Source organism: Polychytrium aggregatum (genome assembly GCF_025602895.1).
Source record: "Polychytrium aggregatum strain JEL109 chromosome Unknown BJ171scaffold_24, whole genome shotgun sequence".
Classification (NCBI taxonomy): domain Eukaryota; kingdom Fungi; phylum Chytridiomycota; class Chytridiomycetes; order Polychytriales; genus Polychytrium; species Polychytrium aggregatum.
The window spans coordinates 431,634-453,026 of NW_026516226.1; the positions used below are offsets into that span (position 1 = coordinate 431,634).

A 21,393-nucleotide genomic window follows, 5' to 3' on the forward strand; every position below is an offset into this window, starting at 1 on the left:
AGGGGTTGTGGCCAGGGTCCCATGCAGCGACGATGCATTGACAGCGTCGCTCTCGACCCGGTAGCTGTGGAAGGACGGTCGGTCAGCAAGTGGAGGTCAATGTGAATCAGTTGGTGCGGAACAGGCGAATGTGGTGTCGCTCTGATGCTGGATATCAACGCCACCTGATGAAGACTTCGTGAGACGTAAAGTTGTTCTGGCAGACCCAGCCATCCAGAGGGTGCGCTGGAACGTAGTCGTTGGCAGTGAGGACTCTGGTGGGCCCCTGAACAACGACTTCGCTGGGCTGGGACTGGGGTGGCGGCTGTGGGTGTGTCTGCGAGGATGTCGGGATTGCGCTTTGGGTATGGGTCTGCTCGTGCTGCTTCTGCGCCATCTGGAGCTTCTTGATGGCGCCGGGCTTCATTCCAATCTCCTTCATGTCAGACACCTCAAGGGCGAGCAGCTGAAGCGGCCAACAGTCAGCACCGCGATATGCAACAGGACATCTGCTGCAGAGTTCGCTCACCAGGTCGACGCTGTCGTATTCGTTCTCCAGGAAGACATCCTTGTATTTGGCCAGGTCTGCTTGCCTGAGGAACTCGTCAAAGGGGTCGTCCATCTGCAACCAGGGAGCGGGGTGAGTTGCGCATCGTGGACATGCACGGGCTCTGGGCCATCGAAGGAGACGGACCTGCTGGGTCGGCTTGGCACGTTGGGATGCTGGGACGGTGGGATATTGGGATGTGTCTGATGCCGGGGAGACCAGACCCGGGCCTTGTGGATTGTCTCCCTTGCTGCTGACTTGGCCCTTGTATCCAATCTGGCTCGATCCAGTGGCGGATCGAATCATCAGCCCGAGCTGTGATTGGCGGAATGCCACCAATCAGCGACGCTCACCATTCCTTGGCTGTGGATGCTGTCGATGCGCAATCCGTATCGCACCACGCCCAGGATCCGCAAGGTCCACCACGCTGCCGTCCATCGTCAGTATGGATCGCATGGATGATCTCGTCGATCCTGCCTATTCGGAAAGTGCTGCGTGTTGATCGCATTCTGTCGTCGGCTTGGCGCTCTCAGTTACGATGCCAAATGAGCATTGTCTGTCCCACTGGGTTCCCTGGCGGCTGTTTCTTGGTGCGCCTGCATCACTTTTATAACTTTCGCCGACTGCACCGCATTCACCACTCGCATCGCTTGCACCACCTGCATCACACCACTCCTCGGATGACTTCGGCCACCCCCATCCCGCCGTTTCCCGCCAAATGCCGGCTCGCACTTGTCTCAACCCCGGGCTCATTTGGCGGCTCCCAGCCTGGCCGCCGATTCCTCGCGCAGGACTGTACAATCCATCGGAATGGGATTCACCATTCGTGTTGAAGCACGCCTCGATCGCAAATTCAGCCTGTGAACTTCGACGCATCATCCGACCATACTGTGTCTCATTCGACCTGTGCGATTGCATCCATAGCCTCGCACACCACCCACACACCATTCGCATACTATTCACACATCAGCTGACGACATCGCATTCGTCTTAGAAGCAGCACCATGAAGCTGCCCATGCTCTCGTTCAGGCTAGTGCGTCCCCTGATCGTCTTCTTCAAGAGATGCACGTTGCTGGTCTTGATCTCCATTGTGCTGTGCTTGGTGCACATTGGGCTTCAGAGGTATCGTCGTTTCCCACGTGTCGGTCACAAAGTCATCAGGAATATGCGCATTGCTTGATCATATCGAAATTCCGGGCTGTTGGGTTGCTGGACCTTGACGAGCGATTCGCCATGCGACGAGCTGGATCACCAAGCGCTGATCCGCCGCCAATTCATCGACAGGATCTCTGCGATCGACCTGGAGGAGAGTCTCCAAGTCACTGCCATGGCAGGCCCTCCTCCACTCCATGACCCGCATCCAGATCGGCCACTACTGACTTATCCATCCACCGCATTGGCCCCCAAGCCAGTCTCTGTGGACGGCCCCGGGCCAGCACTCTCCAAGCTCGATGTGCTCATGGCCGAGTTCCGAGAAAGCAACACTTCGCTGGCGAGAAACGACTTGCGTGGACTTGCACAGCGATGTCGGCTCTTCCGAGACCTCTTTTCGACTGTCTACGATGCACGCGGACGCAGACATGCCGATGCTTCAGTGCGGGCCGATGGAGATGCCAGGCTGCATGATGTCGAAGCCGCCCTGGGATCGCTGGAACGCACCCTGTTCCCGTTCTTTCGCCACGACCGTCGCATCAACTCGGTTCCAAAGCTGCTGCAGAGCTTCAGGGACCAGCGCGGCATTGTGATCTCGGTGGGAAACACACACTATCGGTTTGCCCTCCACCTCGTCACGACGCTTCGCGAAGTACTCGGCTGCAGTCTCCCGATCGAGATGTACTATTACGGCAGCGGCGATCTGGATGCCGACAAGATCCAGACGCTCCGCAGCATCGGCGGGGCCGGTGGGATCAGTGTCATCGATATCTCGTCAAGGCTTGGGCCCGTGGAGGTGAGCGGGTGGTTCATGAAGCCTTTCATGATCCTGCTCTCAACCTTCCGTGAGGTCATCTTCATGGACGCCGATGCGCTGTTCCTGCAGGAACCAAGCGTACTGTTTCAGCACAAGGGCTATCTCCAGACCGGAGCGCTGTTCTTTCGGGACCGCAGCATGCAGTTTGACGCCGAAACGGGGCGATATAGCAGCTACGTCCGCAACATCATCGGGGAGCCCTCCGAATACGCCATGAAAGGCCGCATCTTCCGGCACCTGAGCATCTACGAGATGGACTCTGGCGTGGTGGTGCTTGACAAGGCCCGCACGGCCCACGAGCTGCTGCTGATTTGCTTGATGAACACGGACTACTTCAACTCGGACTTTATCACAGTGTTCCACGGTACGTAGTCTGTGCTGTGTGCTGTGTGCTGTGTGCTGTGTGCTGTGTGCTGTGTGCTGTGTGCTGTGTGCTGTGTGCTGTGTGCTGTGTGCTGTGTGCTGTGTGCTGTGTGCTGTGTGCTGTGTGATGGGACTCGACGAGATGATCGATCAATTGATCGGGTGGATATCAGTTGGCTCGGTGAGGAGGATCGAGTTGGTGGTCGACATTCACCATGGGATTCCGATTGCGATTGCTCACGATCGTTCACACATCGTCACACTCCGCATCATTATTCCCACTCGCTGCTACACCAACCAACCAACCAACCAACCAACCAACCAGGCGACAAGGAGACGTTCTGGGTTGCCTTCGAGGCCATGGGATCGCCGTATTACTTCAACCCGCCGGGCGGGGGAGCACTTGGGTATCTCGAAGAAGGTACAGGTCGCATCTGCGGCAGCCTCTATCATCCCGACGAGCACATGGACCCATTGTGGATCAACAGCGGAATCATTCCGGACAAGAAAACTGGAGAGAGTATCCCAATCAATCTCACGCACTGGGCCACCGATACGACCTGGCTGCCGCTCAGCTGGGGATATGGGGCTCTTACGTCGTGCCTATGTATCAAGTCGGCACAGCCCGAGATTGAGACTGGGAAACTGGAGGGGCGGTATCTGGAAAGGGCTCGAGGTCTGACATCAGTTTGGCTGAGATTGAACGAGAACAAAACCTCGGCCCCCTAAGGTAATACAATTGTGTCCTGAAGCTCTCGTCCAAGGCGCGAGTACAATTCCATTCAACAAAACGATGGCAGAAGATTAGTGATCAATAAACAACCTCCTACTGATAAACACTTTTGATGTCACTAAATATCATCCAATTCCTGCTTGTTGGAGTGAAACGAGGCGATATCCATGCACGTTCCTTCACATGCTCACCATCGTCGCGGGTACTGGTATTGCGATGTGGGAGTGGTGCTCGCATTCGACCTTTCAATGGATTTCTTGCCCGATTTTCACGGTGTCTGTTCATGGTGGCGGTGATGAGTGTACTTTCAAGACCTAGGATGCAAAGCATAATTAACGCTCAAAACGGTGATATGGCTGGTCATGGTGATGGCTGTTTATACCCAGAACAAAGCACCATCCACCCTCATGTACAGGGTATCCCTGTGGGCCATACTTTTGTGGCGATGCTGGGGCTTTTGAAGGTGCTTTGGCACACTCATCGGCATCGGCGTAGACTCGCCAATCAGGTATGATTGGAGCGGTAGTCTTGTCCTCTCCCCGTCCTGATCTTGGGAAGGGCACAAATGTGCAGCGTCGTTTCCCTGTCCCTTCTGATACTCAAGTCTGTCTACTCCCGTCAATCGATCAACAGAAAGAGCTGAGCTGCTCGCTATTGCTCTATAGAAGAGAATCGTTTTGCTTGGTGAATCTTGCAAGACTTGAATGATCCAACATCCCTCCTCTGCCGTGCCCGTCGGCACGCCGAGCAAATCCAAGCATGTCCGCGTCATCATTCGCACTCGACCGACCTCCGAGTTTGCACAGGACATTATACGCTTTGGCGATGATCATAAGGCACGTTTACGAGCACGACTCTTCCGAATTGGATATGCTTCTCATACACGGGGCTTCGTTCTGGACGCGTTACCCAAGGGGCCATTCGACGAATATCACGATAGGGCCGATGCCCAACGGAAACACGAGCGTTGGGCATGGCTTGGCCTGTAGCACTTGTAGCACCCTTCGCCATGTTTTCAGCGTCAAACACCGAGAGCGTTGCATTGATCCCAGCGTCCACCATCAGTCGGTTCACATTCATATCCCCAAAGGCAATGAGGGCGGGTACATCAACAACCAGCAAGAGAACTGGGACTTCAAGTTCGACAACATTCTGCATAACGCGTCGCAAGAAACCGTTTACGAGGATTGCGGAACCTCCATCGTGAAAGGTCTTCTCGAAGGATACAATGGTATGGCCACTCCGGTATCGACAACATTGGCGGCTTCATGAGCACGATCCTTACGACTGCCTCTCTGGTTGCTGCAGGCACGATTCTGGCATATGGACAGACAGGCGCTGGAAAGACTTTCACCATGCAAGTACTCGGCGTATCTGCGGGGGATTCGCTGACGGCATCAAGCCCTTCGACAGCTCGGGCGATGTTCACTGCTATTTACTTATCCGCACCTGATCATTTTACTGCTCTGCAGGACCGGAGCCTCGGAAAACTACAAGCACCGAGGACTGATTCCCCGGACCATCTCACATATCTACCGCGAAATTGCCGATCGCCCACAGTTTGCCTTCACCGTTCGCGTGAGCTATCTGGAGATCTACAACGAGAATATGGGCGACCTTTTGTCGACGTTGTCTACAAATTCAAATGAGGGCATACTGACGGTGGTGGAGGAAAAAGGCGGTAGGTGGTCGATCCGTGCCGGTAACTCGATCATTCTCGCCGGGGCTATGTCGCTCTATACCCGCACATACGAGAATACGAGCTATCTGAGTATCCGTCATCGCTGTTGACATATCGCCATTATGCAGGAGCCTCGTACGTCAAGGGATTGACAATGCCTATCACCAATAACGAGGAGGAGGCTCTGAACTATCTGTTCGAAGGCGAGACCAACCGGGCCATCGCCGAGCATCAGATGAACAAAGGGTCCACGCGGTATGTGACATTTTAGAAGAGTCTCGGTTGGACCAGCATTCGGCCTTGAGCATACAAGAAGCCATTGCTGACGTCGGCTGGTACCCTCCAGCTCGCACTGTATCTTTACCATTTACATCGAGTCGCGCTCCCGGGTCGAGTCTTCAGAGAAGGTCATGTACTCCAAGCTTAACCTTGTGGACTTGGCTGGCTCCGAACGGCTGTCGAAAACCCAAACATCTGGGGTGTCTCTGAAAGAAGCCATGCGTAAGTGATTCGCGCACAAAACCCTGTCGGCATTACCCCGATGGAGGATCGCTTTTGGAGCAGCCATGGCCTTCGTGACTCGCTCCGGTTTTGCTCTCCATCGAAGCTGGCTTGAACATGATGTTGACGTATTGTATATCATCGCAGACATCAACAAGTCCTTGACCTTCCTGGAACAGGTCATCATAGCGTTGGCAGACAAGAAACGGTTGGTATCATGTGGACGCTGTCACAGCCATATGGTTTCTGCAAACTGAAATACTCGATTCGTGAGAGAGCACCATCATTACACTGACAACCTTGCCAAACCCACCCGATGGCACAGAGATCATGTCCCATATCGCCAGTCGAAGCTCACCAATGTCCTTCGCGACGCTCTTGGTGGAAATTGCAACACACTGATGATCGCCAACATCTGGGGTAGGACTATTGTTGTGCTGATCGGCTTGCCCTTATTTACAAAGGCAACTTGCGACTCTCCACTCCCCGTTACTCTGCACCGTGTCGAGCTGCTTCCGAGTCATGGTAAAGACTCGGGTTTACCCGTGTGCCATTTTCCGATGATTGATATGTCCTGTTTGACCACTCAGGTGAAAAGGAGCATATCGAAGAAACCATTTCGACACTTCGGTTTGCGACCCGGATGATGTGTGTCACCAACACACCAGAGCTGAATGTGCAGTACGATCCTCTTGCCCTCATCAAAAAGTATGAGAATCAGATCCGAGAACTCAAACAGGAGCTCGCCATGCACGATACGCTCGCCAGTCGCTCACATGTCCAATACGAGCCATTTACCGAAACGCAAAGGTTTGAGCTTCAGAAGACGCTCAAGTCCTTCATTGAGAAGGACGACGAGGATATCGAGGTACCTTCGCAACTCCGTGGGTTCGAGACTTTTGATTACTATCGGCGGCGGGCAGGTGCTTGGCATTCGATCCGGCTGAGCCTCGCTCGTCGTTTTAAAGTTCGCATGGCAAACAAATCGATCTCATCCGCTTGGGATGGAATGCGGTCTCTGAGTGCCCCGTTGAATGGTAGGCTCGATGGTGTATCCGATATCGTTGACATGGGCCCTGGACTCTCGCTAGATCATCAACTTGCGACAGATCCGTGAAATCCTGAATCAGTTCAAGATTATGTACAAGAATCTCGAGGCCGAGCTTGAAGACGTCAACCGGCACCCACGAAATACAATCAGTACTTTTACCTCGATCCAAGATCGAGCACCGGCCGCCGATAGCGAGCTCCAGGTGCGTGGTGGTTGCTATACCGAAATGTGGTGCCGACATGCATGATTGACTCCAATTGCTGTTACCCAGAGTCGAAGCAACGACCTTGACAAAGACGACGGCGTCGGGGACATGGAAGGAAACGGATTCAATGTTGGATTGGCGCCGATGGGTGGTCGTGGCGGGGCGCCCAGCAAAACCTCGAACAAGGACAAGAAAGGGGCTGGTGGGAAGCGATTGTCCAAGCTGGTTCCGAATGCCGTGCACCACGAGCCTGGGGATGACGAATCGCTGAAAGACGGTGTAAGTTCACAGGCCAGATATACTGCATGATGGAAATGCGAATATCTCAGGACGCGTCACCTCGGTAGATTGGCATCCAACTGTGGAGCGGCCGTTTGAGTTTTGGCATTTATTTCGTCCTGATGGCGATGGCACCGTTGCATTTTAAGAGCCAATGCTATGCCTTGGCTCTAGTCAAGGATCACCCCTCGCCGCACAGGCAGATCTCACAGGCAAACTGCATGAGCGGAGAATCACTAACACAACATCTGAATGCTTGGCCCGCTGGCGCTGCTGGTTCACAATCCCACCATACTTGCTGCAAAGTTCTCATCGATCGAGAAAGAACCAGTGAGCCCTCCAAACGAAACATGGGGCTCGCAGCTGCCGCCACTGCCGAGCCAACAGTACAACAAGAACCGTCTGCTTCCACCTCCAAGCCGTGCCGACGAGTTCGAATCCTTCAAGAAGGGCAAGGGCATGGAGATGAACCGAATTCTCAACGAAAACAAAGGTCTGTATCTGATGCTGATGCAGCGGGCAGCTGGCTGAGAGCCGCATACTTTGACCATATACTCGGCGATTGAGTTCGACCACTGGTAGAGGCTGATGTCCATTTTATACTCACAGCGGTGCTGAAGGACAAGAAAAAAGGCGCCAGAGACATGGCCGAGATTGTCAACAATCTCAAGCATCAGATTGACGAAGTCAAGGAAAGCATCGGGCGCAAGAAAGTGGAACGAACCCGTGGTTGTGAGTTCCACGATGCTTGGCTGGTATTGGTCGCGGCGAATGTAGATCGGGCCACGGACGCTCTGTTGATCTGTGTCACCCATCTCACGCCACAATTGGACTCTGTCAACGGCTGCGATCACACTGCATCGCTTTGGGTAGATCCAAATGACAAGCTGGGCGATAACGTCATCATCGACGAGGAGGAGTATACGCTGCTGAACACGCTCAAGCAACTCAAGGCCCAGTATCGCGAGCAATTCGATCAGCTCAAGCACACCCGGTCCGACATTGAATACTGCACTCGCCTGGTCGACCAGTGCCGCCAGAAGCTCATGTCTGAGTTCGAACAGTGGTATGAGGCGACATACGGTGCCCAGCTCGCTGACGTCGACGGCGTGAGCGGCCAAGTCGAGGTGAGAAAGTGGAAGCGGCATCCTGTTTTGCTTTGTGCTTAGAGACTTACCGATGTCCCGCCGATGGCTGCGAAGGATGATGTGCTCGGTGAAATGCACTGACGGATGCTCTTTTGGTTGGCTTGTCTTATCAGGATGTCATGGACATTGGTGAAAAGTTTGAGAGACTGCAGATGGAGCGAATGTCTCAAGAGGATCCTGATTCGCTGCCATACTACAATGCAAAGCGGCGGACCTTGAAGGTGAGTGCGACCGAGACGCCCAGCCAAAGCTCGGCCTCCAACTCTCCATGAGTGTCGCGTAGTATTCGCCACCATTACTGCTCCCACACAGAAGTGATGATCGCACTGGACAACGGCATCCACAGTACAATCTGTCCTTTGAATGGTCGCCCGGCGATTCCGTTGCGTTGTGTTTCCGTGCTATTGACTCTGTTCTTCTGTGCCGTTGGCACTCTGTTCTTCCACGTCATTGGCCCTCTGCTGTCTATCGCAAGATTGTTTCCAAGACACCTCGGCGGCCGACGGTGACAGGCTTTCCGCATCACACAAACACCAAGCTGATTCACAAGGGTCATCATTGAGCACTCGCGGTATTGATTAGCCCGACTGGGATCATGAATCATGTTCTGGGTATCGCCGTCTTGCCAGAGGCTACAATGTTCCAGTCGCCTCCACATTGCTGTTCAAGCGATCTCGCAATATTGTCCGGCCATAATTTTAAGCTTTCGCTCGTTCCCGTGACTCACAAAGCCGAGGGCCTCGTGCAGCGCATCGACATTTGGAGCCAGAGTCCCAGCTAGAGAGGGCCAACGCCGCAGGAGTAGCAGGAACTATATTCACAGCAACTTGGCGCTTTGCAGGGAGGAGGGAGGAGGGAGAGGGAGGAGGATGGCGAAGTGCTGCGGTGATTCGCGCTTCACTCGACTCTATCATCCAAATGGCCAGTCTGCGTCCGTTTCTGCTTCCGGGAGATCATGAGTCCGATGACATCCCGGACATACTTTGCTTTCTCGTGTATAACAGGATCGCTGCGCTCCAGAGCAAGCACGAGAGGCAGCGTTATGGCGCGTCTGTCCTCATCCACCCATGTCAGCGATCGACCTTCGTGGCTCAGGATGAGCTTGGTCCGGTTCGAGAAGTTGAACTGCCATGTTGTGGGACGAGTTGCAACAGCGTTAGCCGGATCAGTGGGCCTGCTGGCGCCGTGCTATGGCGTCCACCAGCTAGCGCCTGCGGGGAAAGAACTGCGCCCCGCTGCGATAGTGTACCTGTAGTGTGTGATTGCTGAACCGGAAGACAACGCCCTGCTTGGTTCGCAGGTACTTTGTCAAAAAGTCCAGGTTGCTGGCCTTGGGCTCAGGCGTCTCCTGCTCCTGTTCCGGCGTCTGCGCGCCACCGCCACGCATCGCGACGCATGCGAGCATTCGGTGGCAGAGATTTTGTAAGTCGACAGGACCAACAAGTAGCAACAGACTGCATTCCGTCTGTACAAAACTCTGTTCGCCGCTCCAAGCTGCGGTCGTTCGTGGCATCGAGCAGCTCCTATGTACCTTGTACAGATTGTCCTCCATGTACGTTTTGAAGTGCTTCAGCAGCGTCACCTTCTTCTCTAGCTCAGCCGGATAGCTGTCGCACATGTAGGACTTGCGCAGCAGTGTTGTTTGGTTTGACGCCTTGTGGAGATAGTCAAAGTTTCTGATGCCCAGAGAATCGAAGGTCAGAGGCGGCATCGAGCGACTGACTTGCGCCAGTAGCGCTCCATTGATGACCCTGTTGCCCAGTGCAGCTCGTCGCTGTTCACCAGTCGCCGCACTTACACATTATTGGATGACATGATCATGCTTGTGGAGTCGTTGAAGTGCACACCAACGGAGCCGTCCTTCAGCATGTAGCCAAGCCCATATTTGTTTGAGTAGTCGATCCACTTGATAATGAAGCACGGCGGTAGCTGGAAGAGCTTTTGATCTGGTACATCGAGCCAACAACACAGGGATTGTCGTTAGTTGGCACTGCTCCCCAGGGTCAGCCGTGCACTGGGTGTTCACCTATTCAGGTGGCCCATTTTCTCACACCAATGCTCGTGCTCAGGTGCCCTCACGTTCACGCCAATGCATTCTTTGGTCCAACGCCCACCAGCGCGTACAGCTATCACATCGTAGGGCTTACCGTACATGGCCTCGTTTGTGGGCACCTCCATCCCTTGCTCGTGTGCATCGATTGCTTGGCAGACGTTGTGATAGATCAGCTCGAGCACGCCGAGATGCTTTTGTGATGTCGTCACTGGACCATTCAAGGACGTGTCAGTTGCGAAATACAAGGTTGCTGGCGACTCCTTCTGCCGAGCAACTGCAGACATGTCATATTGCCGTCAAGAAATCGCAGGCATGCATTGAAGCTACTGCTGTTCCAAAGGCGTACCGCGTTGAGGCGTGCCGTCGACAAGATCCGGCCGGGTAGATCTTGCAGGAGACATGGGCGGAGGGATGTCTTGTCGGTTCGGCAGAGCGCCATCTTTCTGGTAGCTATAGTATTGTGACTGTGGCGAGCCGGAGCGGGTCCGAGGTGACGCCTCCATCGGATTGGGCGTGCGCGGCGACGGGCCAGGCGATGATAGCGGAGACGGCGACTCCAGAGCCGGGGGTCTCGGCGGCGACGTCGACCTTGGCGCATGGCGTTCTGAGTGCACCTGCTGCATCGCCTCGACAAGGGCCTCGGCCTGTTCTCGAGCAAGAGCTACATTGATGCCTCGTGGTCGGTTAATCAGATACTGCTCTTCCAAGTACCGCTGCTCAAGCGCCAGCTTCTCCTCGAGGAGCTGCTGTTGCTCCAGCTCAAGCTGGCGGTGGTACTCGAGTCTCTGATGCTCCTCCAACGCCCGCTGCTTCTCGTATTCAAGTAGGCGTTGCTGCTCTTCGTGGTGCAAGCGCGGATCCCGTGAGTACTGCCGTTGTAATCCCAGATCACGCCGGTAACCCAAGAGTGCCGGCGCAACCTCAAAGTCTTCCTCGTACAATTCTGGTACACTGGCGTATCTGTGTCCATTGGACGCATATGCGGCCTGTGCAGAAGGATGCAGGTTTCCACGTGGTTCGCTGACTGCCATCCTTGTCGTTGGCTCGTAGCTGTGTGGGTGGGGCTGTTGCTCTGCCCAATGCACGCGCGGACTCGCTGGGTTGGCCATCCCAAGATGCAGATTCTGCATCTCTGACTGAAGTGGTTGGTCGCGCTCATGGTGGCTCGGGCTCGGCGCGACACCAGGATACGACGGGTATCGCACAAATTGCTCTTGAGGCGGATCCAGGGGATCAGAGGCCGTTGTGTATGTGCGGCGAGTTGCACGGGCACCGTTTTCTGGGACCGATGCCCGTTGAACGCCGTAGGAGCGGACACTCGGCGACTGCATTGATCCACGAGTATCCAAGACCCCGAGCGGACGGACTCTACAATACAAGCTTCAGTCAGAGGAGATGGCTGGAGATTCATTCGACGCCAGATGCAACACGGACGATGGCATACCCGTTGGCTGCATGCTGCTTCATCGGGCTCTGGTGCGGATGGGAAAGCTCTTGTGATGTGAACCGATTTGGGTGGGTAGGGGGTATATTCTCCTGGCCACTCGCCGTCGGTCGGGGATATGGGCTTTGCGGCTCTGTAGATGCAACCGTGGCCATGAGCATGATGATTGAGTCGAGGGACACAGCAGTTGTTCCGAGTGGTGCAGATCGACTGCTTGCTTCAGACTTACTCTGAGGCCAAGTTCCGTTTGTCCGCTGATGGGCTTCACCGTTACTCCGTACGATATGCTGATCCTCGGCTCGATGGGTACCTGTGAGGAAGAGAGCATCATCCTGTTCAGAATGCCGTGCCCGACAGGGGCTGCTGACCAAATGAGGCAAAGTGCATGAAGCAAAGTGCATATGGCAGATGCAGCCACTCTAGCAGAAGTAAGAAGCGAGGGCACTGAACGATTTGGAAATACTGCGCACGGTTCGTCACTGACAGTACCATTTGGCTCACAGTCTTCATCTTCGGGATACACGGGCTGCTGCGATTTCTCTTGCAACAGCTGAGTGGGTCTCTGCTCCCACTGAGGTGCAGTTGTTAATGCAGTAATAGGGATCTGGGCCGGCATAAACTCGCGTACGAAAAAGTCGCTGTCAAGGACGTCGCTGATAGAGGGACGATGTTCTGTGTGTAGATGTGAAGGTTGGATGAGTCGTAGCGCCGGGAGTAAGACAGTCCACGGGGGGAGTTTCAAGGGGGGTTGCCTACCTGGTCGTGTGTTGAGCAAGGACGAAATGATCTCCTTGGCCATGTTCGACACGTATATCTGCGGAGGGAACCCATAGATGTTGTCACGGATGTTTCTGTTGGATGGAATCGAGCGTCGCGCAAATCAGTTGGCATTATGATCACAGCGGACGACCTGGCCTCTCCACTCCACCGTGGGCAAGGTTATAGCGCCGTACTCTTGTTGCACCATCATCTACTTCGAGATAACGCGATTGTCGTCATGCAAACATCTCCCCCCCCCGCCAGCCCGAGCACATTGCACAAAACCGCCGCAGCGCCATCGTACTTGTATATCGCTTTGACCTCCTTGGTCTGGAAAGGCGGGCGTCCAATGAGAAGTGTATACCTACGCAATCGAACAAGTGGCACCACGAATGGCCGATGTTGTGTTAATATGGATCGAATGATGCAAGAAGGCAGTGCTGCTGATGCCTGACATACATGACGACACCGAGCGACCAGGTGTCGACTTCGAAACTGTGGCCGTTTTGGGTGTCGAACAGAACTTCAGGGGCAATGTAATTCGGCGTTCCGCATATGGTTCTGGAGAGTTACGTGGCACAGGGGCCATCGGCATGATCTGTCAGTCAGGGCAGAGGGTTGCGATGCACGTCGCTTGAACGATGGCGGTGCTAGTGACATCACATCTGATTGCCACCTCGCTGGCCCAGCCAAGAACGAGTGGGCCAGGGGCTGCGCTGTGCATGAGGGCAGCCTACTTTTTCCGTTCTCCGTCGTGCTTCAGGATTGCTGCCAGCCCAAAGTCTCCGATTTTGAGGTCCATGGATTTAGTTAGGAAGATATTTCCGAGCTTGATATCTCTATGGATGACTTTTTGACTGTGCATATACATCAGCGCAGCGAGGAGCCGAAGCATGTAGTATCGCACTTCTGGTTCCGTCAGGCGCCTCCGGACTTTGAGGAGATCTACAAATGTCTGGCATACGAGGAATGTAAGCAGGGCGGCCAGCGAGCATATCCCATCGGAAGCCAGTTGTCAGTCCCGAAATGGCATACTTTGTTCTCGCATAGCTCCAAAATCATATAAACAAAATTGTCGTCTTCAAAGACGTGGTGAAACTGGACAATATTTGGATGTGACATTTGCCGGTGGATCTTGATTTCTGAAAAGAGCTGTCGACAGCCACCCAGAGAGGGATAGTTAGCTCCGAGAATGGCTCGAGCGGTCCGAGCGACCAAACCCGATCGATAAACACCCGAGGCCATCCGCCGCGAATCGGGGGTTTCGATGTGTATGCGCATCGGCAAAAGCCTGTGACCATTACTTTGTTCTTTTGCTTCTCGGTTCTGAGCGAGGCCTTGGGGATCACCTTGGCTGCTTTCAGTTCGCCGCTGCCATTGCCGTCCTGCACTTTGTAGCATCTGGCAAAGCCGCCCTGTTCACCAGGAGGTCCGACGGGATATTGGTCAGAGTACGGCCTTGCGGCGGCAAGCACATGCTTTTCGGACGAAGGATCTGCCTGCATTTGCCTGTGGGGCAGCCAACAGATAGGAACCATGGCCAGGCAGAGAAACCAGCGCTTCGATGTGCGCCACTGCTAGGACACCGGATTGCTGGGGGCAACGTGGGAGCCCAGGAGAGCAAATCGCCGAATTCCACTTCTGTATACCTCTCCCAGCAGCTCGCCGCGGATGTATTTTGTATTATTTTTGTGATCGCGAAGGATTGGAGGAGGTGATGGGCCAAACTTGCGGGGCTCGCGGGGCCGGTTTGCTGGCTGGCGGCCCCGTTGCACCTCCTCCTGGGGTTTCGGCTGCGGCTGCGGTGGCAGATCTGGCTGCATCTCGATGACTGTCTCGGGAATGCGGATGCGGATGCGGATGCGGATGCGGATGCAGGCGAGTGGGCTGGCGCTGCGGCTGGCGGTTTCGTCGAGTCGCTTGGGATCGAGAGGACGGGTTCCTGCAAGGCGGGTCTGGCTCGACAGGACTTGGAATCGGACCGCAAACAGCAAATGCCGGGCGCTCTCGCTCTCGGCAGCGACAACGGCGGCGCCTGTGTCTGTGTGGCCGCCGCGCGCTCTCGGCGGCTCTCGGCGGCTCTCGGCGGCTCTCGCCCGTCGCTCGCTTCGGATCCAGCCGCCCGGATCCATCCCGTTCGAGCCAGCCATGTGCCCAAACCGGGATGGCTCGAGTCACCTGACCCGCTCTCATCGGGCCACCGAGCCAGAGCGGCTGCACCACCAAAACCATCGCCGGCCCTGCTGCCCTTGCTCCCACGACCATCCCGCAACCTCCACGGGCATCCTTCGACCAGCCGATCCCCGCCGCGGCAGCCATGTGTGTCGAGAGGCTCCGCGCCTCCCTCAGCCTGATGGCCCGTCGGTGCTTCATCCTCTATCTCGGCGTCTCGGTCTATCTTGCCCTCAAGCTCACCCAGTTTTCGCTGCGCAACCGTACCGGCCCGCTGGACCAGGCCCACCGCGACCAAGTGTGGATGCAATCCCACGAGCGGGAAGCCAAGCGCATCTACCAAGCCATCGTCCATCTCCAGGGCCTGTGGATCAAGGCCGGGCAGTATCTCAGCACCCGGAGCGACTTTATGCCTACTCCGTTCGTCCAAGAGTTCCGCCAGCTGCAGGACTCGCTCCCCCCACGCCCCTTCGGCGTCATTCAGCACTCGGTGTGTGCGTCGCTCAGAATTGCTCGGCTCTCGGAAATCTTCAAGGAGTTTGACGAGGAGCCGCTGGCCACGGCGTCAATCGCACAGGTGCATCGAGCCGTGCTTGCCGACTATCGTGGCGGGCACACCGTCGTTGTCAAGGTCCGCCACGACAACATCGAGGAGAGAATCCTGCAGGACCTCAAGGACCTCAAGCTCATCATCAAGGTGGTTGCCTTCCTGGAGCCCAAGTATGACTTTGGCCCGATCGTCTCGGAATGGACCCAGGAAGTGCCCAAGGTAATGCTCTGAGGAGTCTTCTGCCGTGCTCGTGCCAGCGGCTGTGTTTGCGCATTGTTGGGCAACGACAGCCCGCTCCAGACTGGCCCAGCCCAGGCCAAGTGTCCTGCATCCGGCACTCACGAGGCGATACGGGCCGCTGCCGCTCTGCGCAGGAGCTGAACTTTGTCAACGAGGCCAACAACACCATCGAAATCAGAGACTCGATTCTGCGGCACAATCGCAACTACGAGCCGAGCCATCCGCTCTATATCGACTGCGTCTTCTCCAACCCAGTGGCCTCCCTCACGACCTCGGACATCATGGTGATGTCTTTCATTGGTGAGCGTATCTATTGGGCAGTCTTTCGGCCGCTTCCATGCACCAGTGCTGCCGCAGTAGGTCGCAGCCCTCGACCATGAGCCACGCAATGTTGCTGTACTGACATACCCTCCTCCAGATGGACATCGACTGCTCGATGTCAAAGCCCATTTGGAGCACCGCGTCGACACAGATGAGATTGTCAAGCAAGTCATCCGCGCATATGCCTTCCAGATATTCGTCATTGGATTCTGGAACTCTGGTACGCCTGCGCTGCGGCTCGTTCCATCCGCCTCTCGAGCAGCCCATATCCCACGCATACAACCTCGCCATGGTGTGCCGCCTGTCGCTCACAGCCATCTATGCTGTCGCTTGGTCCCTTTTCTATCATACTGGTTCCTCTCACCACCTGACTCTGTCCAGACCCACATCCGGTATGATGCAGCAGCCGAGTACCGTCGTCCCTGAACCTTGCATCGCACATGAGCAACCCCTGTTCACGACACTCACCCATGCTGTGTTTTCCAGGGCAATTTTCTCGTCACACAAGTCGACGGGCGCTATGTCCCTGCTCTGCTAGACTTTGGTTTGACCAAGGCAAGCTGCTCGGCACCAGCTTCGACAGAGTCGCAATACTTTATCGACAAAGTGTTTGACTCTTTTGTAACCCTCTTTCTCCCCCTCTCAACAGCGAGCGACAGAGAAGGAGGTCATGGCTTTATCCCGAATTCTCCTTTCGGCCGGAAATATGGACTTTTCAAGCCTGCTCTCTGGTCTGCAAGAACTGGGGTTCCGTTTCTCGATCGACGATCCGGAAGGCGCCATGGAGGCTGTCCGAGTAGGTATCCGCAATCTGGCTCTGCGCAACGGGCTCTCTGGCTTGGCGATACTTTCACTGTTTCACAGCGCACGCTCATCACCAATTTCATAGCATACGCCTGCTAACCCGACCCATGCATCTAGTACATCTTCCGCAATTCAGACGACAATGGCTGGGCGACAGAGTCTCCGAAGCCACGATACGGAAAGCGTCCTACACAAGAAAGCGCCGACGTTCACGAGCTTCAAAATCAAAGCTCGCGTGAGAGTCTTATTCCAAACGGAAAGAAGGCCAAGAAGCGGTTTGGTTCTTCATGGAAGCTCAAGCGGCGACGCAGAAGGAGGCGCCACCAGAACCTCGGCCTGCAAGCCTTTCCTGGCGTGATGGTGTTTTTCGCCAGGGTCATCCAGCTCCTTCGAGGACTGTCCATTACAATGGACTCGAATCAAAACTACATGGACATCATGGTTCCGTTTGCGAAGCGCCACATCGAAATGAAGCTGGACTCTGAGACGGCGCTTTACGGAAACCTGTCGCGGCCGTCGCTGTGCTCGCCCAGCCCGCTGGATGAGAGGCTCCGAGCCATTGTCCGGGACATGATCCAGACGCAAGACATCATCGGCTGCCAGATATGCGTTATGCAAGACAACGTCCGAGTCGTCGACATTGCAGCAGGCATCCAGGGCTCGTTCGATCCCACCGCCGTGAGCCACGTATGTCGATATGGTTTGCATCCGGCTGCACTCTCAGGGTATCATCCTGGCATCTGCTTCACACATGCATCTGACCGAGCTACTCCTTCTTGCATCAATTTCTTGCATCGACGGCACAGGATTCGCTGTTCCCCGTGTTCTCATGCACCAAGGCAGTCGCTGCAGCGGCCCTCCACCTGCTCGTCCAGCGCAGACTGGTCAGCTACGACGACTATGTTGTGACGCACTGGAAGACCTTTGCGCGCAACCTCATCGATCCGTCCTTTGCGAGCCTGAAGGAAACAACCAAGATCAAGCACATTCTCAACCACACCTCTGGTCTCGAAAACGCCGGAAGCGAGCTGTTTGCCCAGGACCCCTTCAAGATCGCTGACTGGAAACTGATGATCGCTGAGATGGAAAGAGCCATTCCGGCGAGCGAGCCCGGCACACACATGGCATACCACTATCTGTCCTTCGGATGGCTTGTGGGCGGCATCGTGGAATCCGTCACAGGCGTCTCCTTTGGCGCATTCCTGAAGGACGAGATCCTCGACAAGATCGGCATCACAGACCTGGGAGGATATGTCGGCATCCCCACGGGAGTCGAGTCGAGACTGGCGTCGGTAGAATGGAAGCTCGAAGAACTTCAGACACTGCTCAAGAACATCACTGGCCAAGACGACCAGCAGAAGGACAGTAAGACTCCGGCAAGCCCTGGTTCCAAGCCGGAAACCTTTCAGACTGAGCTTCCCACAGACGAGTTCACCGAAACCAAGAAGCACTTCCTTGAGGAAATGAAGAGGATGCCCGGCTCGGTCTTCGACCCGCAGGCCTCGACTCGCTTCCCGGTTGACGAAAGCCCTGCCACTGAGAGCCCGCTTGAATCGCTGGAAGATAAGATGGGAGAGCGGCTCGAAAGCATCGCTGAGCTCGCCGAGTTCGCTAAACAGCGACAGGATCGGCTGGATGGGTCGGCCGCACCCGTTCGACGGCCGCTTGGCCTGCAGCAGCGCGACATCAGACTTCCTGCGTCTGTTCGGCCCGTGACTCCAAAGCAGCCCGGACCCTTGATCCAGATTGATATCGATCGCCGCTATGGCCTCGATATCGAAGAGCCAACAACGCTTCGTCGGCAGATCCAGCCAATGTTTGGATTCAAGATCAATCCGATGGCGTCGAATCCTGCGTTTTTCAACCATCTTTACATCCGCCGAGCGGTGATTCCGTCGGCCAATGGCAATTTCTCGGCTCGGGCGCTGGCTCATTTCTACCACCACTTGGTCGAGTGCTGCCAGCATGATGGACGACGCAGAGAAGCCAGCACCTCAGCAAGAACTAGACTCTTCAGCCGAGAGACCGTCATGAAGATGAAGATGGGCGACGACGAGACTGGCGATGGCTTTGGATACGGACTGCGGCGCTACGAGTTTTTCGATGGAGATCCGCCGTCGCCTCGCCAAGATGCGTCGAGCAATGCCGGTCCAAGCCCCAAGTTCACGGCATTCGGTCACAGCGGCATGGGTGGCTCCATCGCCATCTGCTGCCCGGAGCTGGGCGTATCCATTGCGATCGTCGTCAACAAGCTCAGCCTGGTGAACGGGCGGGTGACCCAGACCCTACTCGAGACCATCGGCGAGCACTTGGGCATGGGTCGCCCGAGATTCCGCGGGTTCGGAAGCGACGACGAGTCGAAACATGGCCTCGACACTGGCATCAACCCGCTCTACATGTGATGATCGCCATCCCAGCCCCATACCGCTCCGCGCTCCTCCCACACGCGGACTCTATGTCGAGGGCGAGAGATTGCAATGCCGCCTCTGTTGCCCTCAGCCTGTGCTATGCCTTTCTAGATCCCTGTGGCGCCATAGCTGCGAACACTGGCGCCATCACCTGCTCGTTTTTTTCAATCTTCGACTATGTTTGCCTATAGACGTACAATTACCCACCCAAGAAATAAAGAATGACGTGTATTTGAATGGATACGCGTGTATTCAGGATCCAGAAGGTGGGCATCGGCCCAGACTGCGAGACGAATCGTGCCATTCTCGCGAGCGCGGCGGTCCTCTGAGCCGCCGGTTCCGAAGACGGAGCTGTCATTTGCGCAGGGTTTGCAGAATCTGGCCCTCGGACATCTTCCAGAAGTCCTTGATGACCGCAAAGGGCGAATGGTCTGTCAGCATGCTTTTGGACAAGATGATCTCGCAAAATTCTTCACGCTCGGCCCACCGCGGGACGTACTTGTACCGGAACGCCGTCCCTGATATTGCCGACGCCGAAGACTGTGGGGTTGAGGGCGACGACTGCGGCAGGTGGCTGCTGTCTCCGGCAGGAATGGGGTCTTGGGGCTTGGTCCAGTCGGGCCGAAAGACAGCGAGGACGCTGTGTCGGTGCGATTTGTTTGTTGGCCGGATTTCGTTGAAGGACAGCTGCTTCTTGAGGGTGGCGTTTTCGTTGATGTTATCGGACGAGATCGACAGATCCACTGGCAGCTTTTCGATATAGAGGATCCGCCCGGCCATAAACATGAGTGTGATCGGAACATGTGCTTCGGCTCCATCTACATCCATTGTGATTGTGCCAACACGAAGCTTGGGTTTGGTTGGGAAGACGCTCATGTCCAGTTTGTCAAGTTTGTCGAGGCTGCTGTCGCGGGCACGGAGGTTGTCGGGGACGGCCTCCGGATCCAGTTCAACCTTATTCGACCTTGTCCGCGAGCCGCAGCAATAGTTGCCCAAGACCGACTTGAACAGCTGCCACTTGGCCAGCTCACAGTCAGCCAGCAGCTCCTCGATATCTCGCTTCAAGAGCTCCAGCGAGTTCCGGGTTGTGCGCGGAACCAGGTCGTCGCCGTTGACGACCGAGATGCAAAACTGGGCAAAGTGCTCTGCAACTTCGCGCGTGAGCAGCTGGCCCGGGGGGCAGTAGCTATAGCACTTTGCGTTGGAGAAGCCCTCTTTACGTAGCATATAGCATAGCAATGCGGCGATTCCCTGGATCGGAGATGAGGCAAGTGCGTGGGGGACAGAAGTTGGATTCACTTCCGGAATGAGGGCTCGATGCCGAGCGCGGATATATCAAGAGCGATGCAAACCTGCTCCACCAAGCAGCTCAGAGGGTTTGGGGCGGATAGGATTCTGCCATAATACTCACCGCTCCGAGAGAGTGTCCAGTCACCACCAAGTTGTAGTGCGAGTATTCCGAATCTGGATCGAGCAAGATCTTGCGCAGCCGGTCTTCCTTGGTGATGTCCTCGAGAATGTTCAGACTCGTCCGCAGCATCCCCGGATGGCAGCCGTGCTTTCCCTCCGGCAGCTCTGGAATATCGAGGGGCGCCTCTGCGAAATGCATATCGACCAAGATGTCCGTGATCGAGTATGTCCCGCGAATGGCAATGACCACGCACTGCCATTCGTGGTCGAATATGATCATATAGGGCGACTTGAAGAGGTTGTTGGCTTCGTTGAAGTGGATCAACAGAATCGGCGCGATTGCCTTGGCCTCCTGGTGGTTGTAGACAAGTTCGGCATACCGGGCAAAGTACAATACATCAGGGATGTCGCTCTTTGTAATTGGTCCGTGGTGGGGGATGCCTTGTCGGTCAAACGACGTGAGCGGCGTTGGAAGCTCTGCGGCCCCTAGGGCATCGTCGCTCGCCTCGAGCTCGCTATTCAGCGAGAGAGAGCTTATTGGCTTCAAGGGCGGTGGCCGCAAGTGCGACGATCTGGTATGCGGTCGGGATAAACTAGTGTGGATGGACGACTCCGCTTCGCTCAAGTTGGTCGATGAGAGCCGGAACGCCTCGATAGATCGCTGCCGCGAGAGCCGCCGCTGGGCTTGATACTTTTGCATCCGATTTCGCTCCCGCTGCAGCTTCTTTTGCTCGCGCTTGAGCAGCAGCAGCCCCGCGATCATATCGGAGGGTGC

At 55.6% G+C, this 21,393-nt stretch overlaps 5 protein-coding genes across 5 annotated transcripts; 3 read left to right on the forward strand and 2 right to left on the reverse strand.

Moving 5' to 3' along the window:
- Positions 1–1,986: 1,986 nt before the first annotated feature.
- Positions 1,987–3,588, forward strand: BJ171DRAFT_460354 (mannosyltransferase putative-domain-containing protein; the record flags this gene model as incomplete). The annotated part of the gene is made up of 2 exons (XM_053108440.1): positions 1,987–2,860; positions 3,185–3,588. The coding sequence occupies 2 exons, from the start codon at positions 1,987–1,989 to the stop codon at positions 3,586–3,588; spliced, it is 1,278 nt and encodes a 425-aa protein (XP_052965600.1).
- A 569-nt stretch (positions 3,589–4,157) lies between these two features.
- Positions 4,158–8,729, forward strand: BJ171DRAFT_623841 (P-loop containing nucleoside triphosphate hydrolase protein; the record flags this gene model as incomplete). Its single annotated transcript, XM_053115469.1, has 16 exons — positions 4,158–4,195; positions 4,341–4,432; positions 4,683–4,823; positions 4,901–4,953; positions 5,090–5,294; positions 5,402–5,528; positions 5,620–5,774; positions 5,922–5,982; positions 6,100–6,194; positions 6,365–6,642; positions 6,866–7,027; positions 7,097–7,309; positions 7,697–7,802; positions 7,919–8,041; positions 8,183–8,418; positions 8,571–8,729. 16 exons carry the CDS (start codon positions 4,158–4,160, stop codon positions 8,727–8,729), a joined length of 2,244 nt encoding a protein of 747 aa, XP_052965601.1.
- A 508-nt stretch (positions 8,730–9,237) lies between these two features.
- BJ171DRAFT_460358 (uncharacterized protein) lies at positions 9,238–14,589 on the reverse strand. The gene is made up of 16 exons (XM_053108441.1): positions 14,363–14,589; positions 14,018–14,128; positions 13,749–13,865; positions 13,451–13,668; positions 13,173–13,274; positions 13,018–13,077; positions 12,711–12,805; positions 12,444–12,626; positions 12,184–12,264; positions 11,955–12,087; positions 10,857–11,878; positions 10,605–10,718; positions 10,256–10,403; positions 9,989–10,133; positions 9,707–9,823; positions 9,238–9,582 (listed from the first exon to the last, which is right to left on the reverse strand). The coding sequence occupies exons 1-16, from the start codon at positions 14,534–14,536 to the stop codon at positions 9,355–9,357; spliced, it is 3,048 nt and encodes a 1,015-aa protein (XP_052965602.1). The 5' UTR covers positions 14,537–14,589; the 3' UTR covers positions 9,238–9,354.
- A 387-nt stretch (positions 14,590–14,976) lies between these two features.
- Positions 14,977–19,450, forward strand: BJ171DRAFT_509878 (beta-lactamase/transpeptidase-like protein). Its single transcript, XM_053111444.1, has 8 exons — positions 14,977–15,654; positions 15,810–15,975; positions 16,094–16,216; positions 16,378–16,388; positions 16,483–16,551; positions 16,646–16,792; positions 16,918–17,487; positions 17,607–19,450. The coding sequence occupies exons 1-8, from the start codon at positions 15,031–15,033 to the stop codon at positions 19,200–19,202; spliced, it is 3,306 nt and encodes a 1,101-aa protein (XP_052965603.1). The 5' UTR covers positions 14,977–15,030; the 3' UTR covers positions 19,203–19,450.
- Positions 19,451–21,379, reverse strand: BJ171DRAFT_509879 (Alpha/Beta hydrolase protein). Its single transcript, XM_053111445.1, has 2 exons — positions 20,620–21,379; positions 19,451–20,459 (listed from the first exon to the last, which is right to left on the reverse strand). Exons 1-2 carry the CDS (start codon positions 21,316–21,318, stop codon positions 19,563–19,565), a joined length of 1,596 nt encoding a protein of 531 aa, XP_052965604.1. The 5' UTR covers positions 21,319–21,379; the 3' UTR covers positions 19,451–19,562.
- Between the last annotated feature and the right edge of the window lie 14 nt (positions 21,380–21,393).

What these genes read in the sequence shown, in the direction of transcription:
- BJ171DRAFT_460358 (XM_053108441.1), bottom strand. Translation starts at nt 14,536, where the DNA reads ATGCAGCCAGATCTGCCACCGCAGCCGCAGCCGAAACCCCAGGAGGAG. An exon ending in TGGTCGCTCGGTGTCGTCAT is followed by an intron (nt 13,078 to 13,172) that starts GTATGTCAGGCA and finishes TCGATTGCGTAG; the next exon opens with GTATACACTTCTCATTGGAC. An exon ending in TGAAGACTGTGAGCCAAATG is followed by an intron (nt 12,265 to 12,443) that starts GTACTGTCAGTG and finishes TCTTCCTCACAG; the next exon opens with GTACCCATCGAGCCGAGGAT.
- BJ171DRAFT_509879 (XM_053111445.1), bottom strand. Translation starts at nt 21,318, where the DNA reads ATGCAAAAGTATCAAGCCCAGCGGCGGCTCTCGCGGCAGCGATCTATC. An exon ending in CTGGACACTCTCTCGGAGCG is followed by an intron (nt 20,460 to 20,619) that starts GTGAGTATTATG and finishes TCTCCGATCCAG; the next exon opens with GGAATCGCCGCATTGCTATG.
- BJ171DRAFT_509878 (XM_053111444.1), top strand. Translation starts at nt 15,031, where the DNA reads ATGTGTGTCGAGAGGCTCCGCGCCTCCCTCAGCCTGATGGCCCGTCGG. An exon ending in TAGACTTTGGTTTGACCAAG is followed by an intron (nt 16,552 to 16,645) that starts GCAAGCTGCTCG and finishes CCCTCTCAACAG; the next exon opens with CGAGCGACAGAGAAGGAGGT. An exon ending in GCGCCATGGAGGCTGTCCGA is followed by an intron (nt 16,793 to 16,917) that starts GTAGGTATCCGC and finishes CCATGCATCTAG; the next exon opens with TACATCTTCCGCAATTCAGA.